This window comes from Sinocyclocheilus grahami, unplaced genomic scaffold, assembly GCF_001515645.1.
Source record: "Sinocyclocheilus grahami isolate Dianchi unplaced genomic scaffold, SAMN03320097.WGS_v1.1 scaffold626.1, whole genome shotgun sequence".
Lineage (NCBI taxonomy): Eukaryota > Metazoa > Chordata > Actinopteri > Cypriniformes > Cyprinidae > Sinocyclocheilus > Sinocyclocheilus grahami.
The window spans coordinates 571080-582210 of record NW_015505805.1 but is presented as its reverse complement, the minus strand read 5'-3'; the positions used below and the strand labels follow the sequence as shown (position 1 = coordinate 582210).

The following is an 11131-nucleotide window of genomic DNA, read 5'->3' as shown; positions in this document are numbered from 1 at the left end:
CTCAGCAGATTGCTTGCGCCTCTGCGTCATCACAAACTAAAGAGGGGTTTCCCAAAGGACGTCATCCTGACGAGCCAAGTTTGATGGTGTCCTGAGTATTTAACCCAGGCTGTTTTACACACCCCCAAATGGTGTTTTGACCAATTAGATGTCGTGTTTGCCCGGGGCGTTGTATATTCCTCCTCCCCATTCATAAATCAACTGTTATCTCATCCTTCACATGATCTGCGTTTTTCCCGCTCTGGTAGAGTATACATTTTGGACATGATTTCTTATAATAAGAATATGATACATTTGACCAAGTATTGATTGGAAGAAACGTTTCAAGCATGAATTCTCAAACACACACATACTAAACATCAATAGCAATTCTTAAACTATTCAATAGTTATTCAAAATACATTCACAATAAATGATTAAGGCATGATGGTTAAACATGTGGGTTAGATACATGATATGGGGTTAGATATATAGCAATGGTTAGTTGCTCGAGTCCTTTTAGTGTCATTTAGATGCATATTCACATGGAAATGAAGTTTCTTTTGTGTTAATGTTGAAAACTGTTCTGTGACAGGGGTTTAGGTTTAGGCTTGCTTCAGAGGGCTAATGCCTGATTTATGACATCCTGTTGTCTTGGGCCTCTGTGGAATTTTTGTGACTCCTCGTGCCTCAACTCGGTTTTGACCAAATCTTAGATTGTCTGATTCGGTCTGATATCCTACAGGATGTAATGAAAAATGCCACTGGCTGGAAGCAGACATCACAAATGGGGAAACACATGTGTTTAAGAAAAAGATAAGCATGGACTTGAATCATATGCTTTCAGACACCAGTGTACACACTAACTAAAAATAAAGCTTCAGCACATTTAATTTTAATGTTATAAAAACACGGAAGTGAATAAATAACAACTGAAGATTAATTTTTAGGTGAACTGTCTCTTATGGTAAAGAAGTACACTTTAGCATATATAAAAAAAACTAAGAAATAAAAAATATATACTTAAGTGCAAGTTGAATGTAATCTTTTCAGACACTTAAGTGAATGTTAATTGCAATTAAATTGAAATGTACTAGTATTAAATGCAGTTAGATAACTGAACTCTCTGTACAATCTGTATTAGTGCTAGATAAATAAAGGTGTCTTGACCTGAACTTTAGAATGTTTTTTGACCCGCTTAAGTAGGACTTAAGTACATCTTTATATGTAATTGCATAATTACTTCATACTGTCGTTAAAATATGGCTAAAGTGTACTGTCAAATGTACTGATGAACATTTATAGCAAACTAAAATTTACTTGTTTCATTTCTATTTAAACTTGTCTCATGTATTTAAAAATATTTTTAATGATGAATTTTAAAACATTTAAAATATAAAAACTATAAAATGTAATATTGAAAAACACACTACAGTTCAAATTAAAATCAAGTAGTCTATATGTGTTTGCCATTCAACACTTCAAAATAAGTGTACTTACTGTATTTTAAGGCTGTCACTTACAATTATTTTGGTAATCGGTTGATTATTCTGACAATTAATCGGTAATCAGATATTTTTTTGTGTTAATAAAAATAGAACAATACACTTTAAAATGACTTAAAATACACATATAACAGCAATTAGGCAATAATTGGTTCAAATAAAATATCAATTTGATAATTTTATAATCGAGTACTCAAATTTAATCAAGGTATCGTGAGAGCCCTACTGTATTTTATAAAAGTTATTTTATAACTTGCAATTTGACATTTGAAAGTGGCATGACATTATTTAAGTGTAACAGTCATGAAAGTGTGCTCTCTTTAAGCTTCTGCAAAGTTAAAAAATATATATACTTTTAAGATTTGAAAAGTGACAAGTGCACATTAAATACAATTAAGCACACCTTTTTTTTCAATGAAGAACCTATATATAGACAAGAGTTTTCTGAAGGGAGATTACATCAAACAGACAAGCAGTGCTCAGAAATGCTCTCAGGCAAAAAGCCTTTGTAAGGGAACAACTGCAATTGGTAAATTCCGATCTACTGACTGTACATGAGAATAGAGTGAATCACGTCCTCATCAGAAAACCAAGAATGTACCTCCCTTCGATCCTTCAGGTCCTGTTTCTGCATTGAGAATCCAGTAGGACTCATATCTATATCCAGAGGTGTTGGTGATGAGTCTGTAAATTCTGTTTTCTGTGCTAATGATTGACACTGACTTTAGCGAGGAGTTGTTGATTGTATGGGTGATTTTGTTAGCATTAAAGTGCTCTAAGTGATGTTAGTCATTTCGTTAACTTCTACCAGGCATGAGTGAATTAGACCGCCCCCTCTCTCTGTCAGCAAACCTGAATGCGCAATGTGACTGACAGCCAGAGAGTGTCTCGAAGTCTTCTGAGTGGCTAAACAATAGCTTCCTGTGGTCACATTCCTTTTTGCAGTTTTACAGAGCCTAGGGCTGTCACAGAGACATCGTTGATATCTCTGGACACCTCTTTTGGCAATATCTGTAAGGTACTTGGGACGTTTTCTGGGCTACTCTATAAATATGCAACAGTGCTTTTATGAATCTGAATGAACTTCTGTTCCTGGAACTGAACTTGTGGATGGCAGGAAGTCAGCGAGTCTGTATGGTCAACCAGTTCTCCTTGTACAAGGGTTACTTCACTCCTTTGACAGTTCTTCTGGCATCCCTCCAAAACTTTAATTTCACCTATATGTTTACTCATGTGTATGAAGGCCGTGACACACCAAACTGACATTGAAGAGCTAGCAGCGAAAGCCAACTGTGTTGTCATCTGGCGTTACCTACATCTGGGCTGAAAAGTTGAATTTGAACACACAACAAAGACAACAGCCAACGGCCAACTAGCATGTACATTCTGTGGCTGCGTAAGATGAAATAACTGTCTAAATCAGTAGGTGGCAGTAGACTATTATCGCCATTTAAAAATAGAAACCGAAACTAGGACTGTGAAAATTCAAACAAAGCAGCACTTGCATACCATTTTGAATATGAATCATGTTGATCACTTTCTTCATTCCAGATGACCGTTGTTATAAAAATATTCACATGTTGAAATGTAGAGGTAAAATTAAAACAGCCTTCTGTGTGACTCATTTTGACTTCGTAGTTTGTATGCTTTTCAGTTTCGCTTTCCTTCTCGTGCATTGGTTCACTGAGCTGAACAGCTAATCAGACTGTCTCACCGACTGGCCGATGCCGACGGTGTGTAACACACTGCAAAAACTATGATGACAGACACTCAATGAAAGCCCGGCATTTGCCGTCAACCGACCATTGGCTTGGTGTGTTGCAGCATTTATGTGTTGAATATTTTATCACTTTTGGAACAAAAAATAAGGTATTTTGAAGAAAGCTTAAACTTCTGCTTTTGACTGAAAAACTGCTTTTGTTCATACAGCGAAAGCCATTGGGGTCCAAAACAACATTGATTGGACTAGGGATGTTCATTTCGGTTATTTTTCCTAACTGACAACCGACGCTCGGTAACCGATTATTAACCGTTAACCGACAAGATTATTTTAAATTAGAATTGAATTAAATTAGAAAGGATAAGTGTCTGTGAACCGTTAAAAATACTAACATTTGTTTCCCGGGGATTAATTTTACATGCGCAAAAAGCAGCAAACAACAGAACATGAAGATTCACATGGTCCTATCATATCACATCACGCACGTGCAGCGCTTCTGCCAGCGGAGAAAAACATCATAAAGCTAGACTATATATATATATATATATATATAAATAATAATATATTAAAATAATAATAATAATAATAATAATAATAAATAGGTCTATACGAGAAATATATTTTTACTTATTAAATTAAGAAAACGAAAGAAAAACTGTGCAACAAGTAGCCTAGCCTAGTAGCCTATGCAGAGTTTGAACGGTTAATTTTTGTGCAGCAGGAAAGGAAATCAGATGTCAGAAAGCGGCATCCTATTCCTATTCCTATCCTATCATCCTATTTTTCTTTAGACTTATTTTACAAAAGCACAAATATTTAGCAGAACTTTAAGGCTTAATATAATTTAAACGGATGACTTATAAAAAAATTCACCCCCTCACAGTTGTCATGAAGAGCAAAAATTAGCTATATAAACCAAAATAATTTTTTGAACCAGGCTGTAAACATGTTTTTTTTCTGCTGTAAAGTTAGGCATTTTAACATGGGGAGTCTATGGGATTGACTCCCTTTTGCAGCCAGCCTCTAGCGGCCAGTTGATGAATTACAGTTTAAGTCACTTCCTTGTTGGCATCAAGAGAGAGAGGGGGAGGTTGCCGCTTGGTTCAGACTTGATTATGTTGCCATGGATGTATTGTTTGGGACAGGGTAATGAATGTGTGTTGGATACGTACAGCACTGGATGCTGGACTCGTTCCTAGCCTGTGCCACGGCTTGAATAAATCATGCAAATCAAAGCCTTATTGTTTTTGTGTTTAGAACTTTATTTCCACTGGCATTGTTTGTTGTTATGTGGCGATGACTTTGAGTGCATCTCTTTCTTTAATGATTGGATTTTGACTGTCAGTATCGTGTTTAGTGTGTGGAATGTTAAAGATGTTGTTTGCCGAATTGAAATCTTGGTTTATTTTATGTGTCTCAAGATGTTTTCTTCTGCAAAGATCCTCATTAGATCTCATTACTAAAAAGTTATATTCTAAAAGTAACGAAAAACACATGACCCATTAGATAAGCATTATTTGTCCAGAGGTTTGCAAGGATAATTTGTCTCTTTTATGTGGTTCAGTTGTCTGACAGTTTTTGGAGTGATTGGCTTTCCCTGGAGCTCATGACTAAAAACAAGATGATGAGGAATGATTACTAAAAGAAGTAATTTGACTTTTCTCTGTTAAGCACTTAATATCAATCTGTCTTATCACTTGTGTGGCAGTGATTATCTCTCCGTGTGCCACCATTGTGCCAAAAGTTTTCAACCCCTGATGTAGTGCTTAATTTCCTGAAGTGGTCTAAGATTTTCAGACATTTAAATTGGCTTAATGCTGACTAAAATTAAAGTAGGCATTGAGTAGAAATCTTGGCCTCAGTTTATTCACAGCCCTTTGCGCTAAGACATCAACAGCTAAAGAAAAATGCCAATTTCTTTCCGTTTGGCTGGCTTCAATGCAATTTCTAGAAGTGATGAGTGCGTTTTTATTATTCAGCCAGGAAATAAATGTTGAAACACTCACAACAAGGTAATACTCTCGTCAACTAAACCTTCCCAACTTCTACACTAAGGATTTTCTTTGATAGCAGTCACTGTTGACCTTCGTGACAGTCGCATGTTTCAGACTGTAATCATGCTCTGCATCGATTGCCTGACTCTCTCAGTGCATCAGGGTCTGCCGTTCCCCAACACTTCAGGGACTCTTCAAGGCTGTTGAAATGAAATCCTGCTTCTTCTTCTACACCACGCAACTGGTGGATGATATCTTACTGGACTTTGTGGAAACAACGAAGCAAACAAATATCTTTCCTCTTTCCAGACATAAGTGTCTATTTATATAGATAAATTGTTGCTTTTATTTTTAATTTCTTTTATTGACTATTTAGATGATAAATGCTAGAGTTGGGGTACTCGGACTCGAGTCTGGTCTCGAGTACAGTTTTTTAAAGGACTCGGATGTATGTTTACTCGGACTTGACTCGTCAGAATATGTCAGAGTGACAGATGACAGACAGAAAAATAATCCACTTATTTCACCCTTCCATCACACATCCTTACTCTTCTTGTTTCTGACCTTGTTTGTTTCCGTGTTGGTCTTGTATTGTCAGAAATTGTGACAAATTGTAATACCACTCTTTCCACCACTCTTACCACTCTTTCAAGAATTTATCTTCCAGAATCTGACTCGGATTTCATCAAAAATATCTTAATTTATGTTCCAAAGATGAACAAGGGTCAACAGGAGTGGAACGACATGATTTAAATGAGTGTGTGAATATGGTGTGTTAAATAAATACATGTATAAATAGTGTTGTTTTTTGTGAAGAAAGATATTGTATTATCTGAGAATAAAATGAACTATACTTGATTATGTATTTTGAGTATTTTAAATACAGAATACTGTTTCAGAAAGTTTTTAATTTAATCAAATCACATTAGATTATTTTTTTTTGCCCAGCAAAATACAAATTACAAAATACATATTTAGTAATTAAATACATATTTCAAATACATTTAATTAAAATACTGCCCAACTCTGCTGGCAGTAAGTTTTGGGAGTTCATTTTAAGTCCATCTCCTATCCTGAAAAGTCTGCTTTGCAGAGATGGACTGAAAATGAACTCCCAAAACTGACTGCCAGATTCTGGAAGATAAATTCTCGAAAGAGTGGTACAAGAGGAAGTGATGCTGGTCCTTCAAGGTCACTCTCAATGTATCTGTCTATAAAGCCTATATAAAAAAAACAGCCTTCATGTATTTCACAACACTTCAGCATGTTATTCTTAAGGTTATTATTTTTTTTTTTGATTTTTTTACCCGAGCAAAGTCTCTGAGAACCTGACACCTTGCACTTCTGGAGACTCCAGGAAGGATGCAGTTTTGGAAAATGGTGGCGCTGGAGACCAAATGGTTCCTGATGGGTTTCACACCTAAATCTTCACCTTAATTCTAAATTCTTTTACAGTTAATATGTGTCTTTTCTTCTCCACCTGTTTTTTCTGACCGTGCTGACCCAATGAGCATTTTGCTGTCCAAAGGTCATGCCTTAACTTTGCAAATTCTATTTGGTAATGCTTTCCCCTCCATAAACTTTGGTAAAATGTGCTTGGAAAAAAACATGATCAGAATATCAACTTGCCTAATAATTATGCACACACTGTATATATATTCTTTCCAATTGAGATGCGCCTCTGAGCAGAGAACTGGTAGTGATCATTGGTTGATCTAACACTTTACATTCCCCTTCATTAGTCAAATTCAAGCTCTACCTGTGGAATTCATAAACAAATCTAATAGAAATGTATGGATATATGCTTAACATACATGTTTACATACAGATGTTTTGTGGGGAAAGACTATTCAACCAGTTTTATATATTTTAATCAACATGATATAAGTAATTGATAATATAGGAAACATCAGAAAATTGTATATAAGTGCATGAGCAACCACAGCATTGTTCAAAACAACGAGAAATTGCTTTTATGATGTGCACAGGTGACTAGATGACGTGGAGGTTGAACAAGTATTTTTGAGAATTTTTGTTGCCATCTGAGAAATGTAAAGAGCGTCTAAGAGAAACTGTAAAAATATTAGTATATAAATAATACTAGAATAACAATATTTTAATCTTATGATTTCTATTTAATAATAGTTTATTATTTAGTTAAAAAAACACTCATTCTAACATTATTCAACACTGAAGATTCATCTTTATTGAAAAAAATAAAAAAATGAACTAAATGAAAAGAAAAACTATTTCAATTGGGAAGGGCAATAATGCAGTTTCTCACATACAAGAATGAACTGAAATTTCATTTCTTGATTTTGCAATTGCACATTAAAGTACATCAAGGGGCTGTTATACAAAACCATGAAGTTTCGGTTGCGCTCGTGTTACTCCTTGCACAGTTGCAGCTTGCGCATTCTGTCTTGCAAACATGTCTTGCAATATACTGTCTTCTGTGATGAATTCAAGTCACATACCTTACATTCTGGAATCATGACAGCATAAATTACCATACATTGTAATTACTGTGCAAAAACATAATTTAATACACTTTAGCACTAGTGTACAAAAATATGGTCCAACTCAAATGAAACTTTCTCACACCATTTCAACTGAAAATGAACATTAAGAGCTGTAACAGATGGACAGTTCATATATCTGCTGCTATGACCTGCATATTAATTAGTCTGTCGTTTAATAGATCACTTAGCAATGTGGTATAATCTTTGTTGCATGTGTGGCATTTCTGGATATCTACTGTATGCCAATAAAATGAAATGCACAAAATGAGCATACACAGAATTTGAAAACAGAAGAAAAAAAACCAATCATGAATGGTCATACTAACAAACATACCATTTTAATTGGTTTTAAAAATGTAACAAAAAAAAGACAGTCTACCAACAGCTCATATCAAACTGATGCCTCCTAAATGAAATCCCACTGACAACTAAAAGTTGCACTGTGATATTTTCTATTATTAAAATTTGTTTATAAAGAAACGGTAGAGCTTTAAGATCTAAATCTATCTTGTCTTTCCCTTACAGCAATACTTTCACATTACTTTTGATGATGCTTGATTATCTTGATAGACATGCCGCTCCACTACAATTCACTGATGAGGTCAGTGCTTTTGCCCAGGGAAGGTGTTATAAGATAAAGTGAGAGTCTTATCTGTCTGCCCTTACAGCTCCTTTCTGCCACAGGCTAACCTTTACTTTGCTTTCTTTTACCAGAAGATGTTTCATTTCACCTTTGCCTTGAGTTATGGCTGGCACGGTAGACACAACCTCTCATGGAGGACAAATGCAGCATGCTTTAAAGAAGGTCTTAAAATCAAACTCCAGGTAGAGGTCTTAAATAAATGCTTGAGGAGAAACAACAGCACATAAAAAAGTCAATTCAATATAATGCAGCCATTGAGCATTTCTCAGAAATGGGTCCATTAGGACTGGACTGATCTATAAAACTCAGCAGACCACTCATGTGTTTTTATGCCAGGATTTGGGTTGAAATCAGCAGATGCAGGTCAATTATAATGCAGTTTCTTCTTTGTGGGGCTTTTCTATAAATCATTAAAACTATCATGGCTTGGTTCTGCAAAACAATACCATAAACATGCACAATTGTGTGAATTGGGGGTCAGAAAAAAACGAAACGAAACAAAACAAAAAACATTGGAAACAAAGAAACAGCTTCACCAAAGATTCATTGTTAATTTTTCTTTCTTACCACATTTGGTTGTTAATTCACAGAAATATTATGTGCCAATTTAAAAGGTAGCATACAGACTCATAGTGACTGCTGCTCCCAACCACCTTCCCAGAAAGCAGCAGATAAATTCATAAGAACGAAAAGAAAAAACACAAAAGCTCCTTTTGTTGGCCAAGCCAGCTCTCTGTTATCCCTGTGCAGGAATCATATCTTTATTTGTGTTCCAAAGATAAATGAAGGTCTTACATGTTTGGAACGACATGAGGGTGGAGTAATTAATGACATAATTTACATTTTTGGGTGAACTATCCCTTTAACAACAGTCAGCCAATCAGATTAAAGGCTAGCCAGGTTGAAAGAGACACTGTGGTCTTATATAAATGTGATGCTCTCTGTATCTCAAAAAGACAGATCATTTCCTTCTATTTGGTTGTTAATTCATAGAAATATCATGTCCCAATTCAAAGGTAGCATACAGACTCATAGTGAGTGCAGCTCCCAGAAAGCAGCAGATAATGCCATAAGAACAAAAAGAAAAAACAAAACAAAACAAAACACAGAAGCTCCTTGTGTTGGCCAAGCTTGCTCTCTGTTATCCCGTGCAGGAATCTCCTTGGTCCATCCAGAGAGGCGTCGACGGTCTGTTTGTGCATCTCAGGTGGTGTGCAGTATGATGTGCTCTGTTCCATTAGCTTATCTTTACTCATATCCAAACCCAAATGAAGGAGTGAACGTGCCAAGGCACAGAAAAACTAAATGCAGATTGCTCCACAAACGGACGGACACATCAAATTCTTCCAATCGATGTCTTGGAGGCAGTGCTTCACTATCAGTTACCTCATGCCTGGATACGATTAGCGTTTAGAAGTTTAATCCAATTGTAATCCACGTTCCACGGTTTTCAAAGGCAGATGGAGCCATATTCCTTGGCAGGGTAGAGGACAGTGACTGGGACGGTGATAGTAAACACAGCTGCTGCAGTGGCAGGTGCAAAACACAAGATTGTGTGTCGGACAAGCTTAGCTTGACTGGAAATGAGTGAAACAAGTGGAAAAACTCCTTTTTTAAATAACTTTTGAACCACCCAGTCTTGAACCAATCGAGTCTTTAAGGATGTGGGGCTGATATGCTTCAAAAGAAAGTTTCTCATTCCCATATTCCATTTTTGTACTTGGTCACCAGTTTGAATTCATATATTTATATCCATTTATATATATTTATGTATATTTTATACAGTTAAAAACACCATGGAGATGACAGACTATTTGGTTTCTTTTTCTAAGTTTCTCCTTAAATAAATGCATATAAATAAATTATCTTTTCACATGTTCGAGACTGTCACTCTCTCACGCTATCGCCCACAGCACGTCCTCAGAAATTCAATCATAGCTTTCAGTGGTATCCCAATGTTGCCGGAGTATTCTGAAGCCCAAAGACACACGGGACATTTGTGGTTAGTTCTGTCAACCCCTTCTCATTGGCCAGGCTTTGTGGCATCTTTGTGCGTGTCTCTGGGGCTCACTAACTGAGTTTCCGTGGGCCCAAAAGCAGCCACCCCCCCTTGTCCACCCCCATTTGCTAAAAGGATGCACACAGTCTCTTTGGCCCCCTGAGGGACGGAGCTACTGATGTCCTCCTGCTTCCTCTGGGCATGTGCTAGCGCTCTGAGCTGTTCCTGAGCCTCGTCGAATAGTGAGGCCACTTCCTCCTGTCTACCAGCTGCTCGATTGGAGACCGTTACGTTAGACTGTTGATCAAGGGCCGAAGCTTCCTCTGTGCTTTCCAGAGGACTAGAACGGTTGCTTCCAGCACTAGGGGCGGTTTGCATACACGAGACCTCATCCTGGTAGGAGTGGACAGAGGGGATGATTGGGATAGAGCAGGGACGGTAGGGAGCAGGAGGACTTTGGCTGGAACCGCCCGACCTGAGGCTCCTAGCACACCTGTGGTCTAAATGGCTGCTGCAAGATTTTGAGGATTGTGAGGCTTGCATATTGTAAAATGAATCCTGATGTAGGTCATTACCTGGCCCAGAGAGGTTCCTGTAAAGAAAGAGGAAAAGATGACAGACTGAAATATAGGGGGATTAAGGAAAAGACAGGGATATATTGAAAACGATTAAAGTGCCAAGAAAGAGGTTTGTTGAATCTCAAAAAGGTCTGATACATATTCTGAAAGCCGAATAAAGCTCAAGTGTGTAATTTCTGCGCCTGTAGCAT

General features: G+C 36.9%; 1 protein-coding gene across 1 annotated transcript in view; it reads right to left on the bottom strand.

The window, feature by feature from the left end:
- Nucleotides 1-9448: 9448 nt before the first annotated feature.
- Nucleotides 9449-11131, bottom strand: part of LOC107557971 (pro-neuregulin-3, membrane-bound isoform-like) — a 322432-nt gene continuing 320749 nt past the window's right edge. The window contains exon 9 of the mRNA XM_016241569.1: nucleotides 9449-10954. Coding sequence (XP_016097055.1) covers nucleotides 10387-10954 — 568 coding nt within the window. The 3' untranslated portion in view covers nucleotides 9449-10386. The remainder of the gene's footprint in view (nucleotides 10955-11131) is intronic.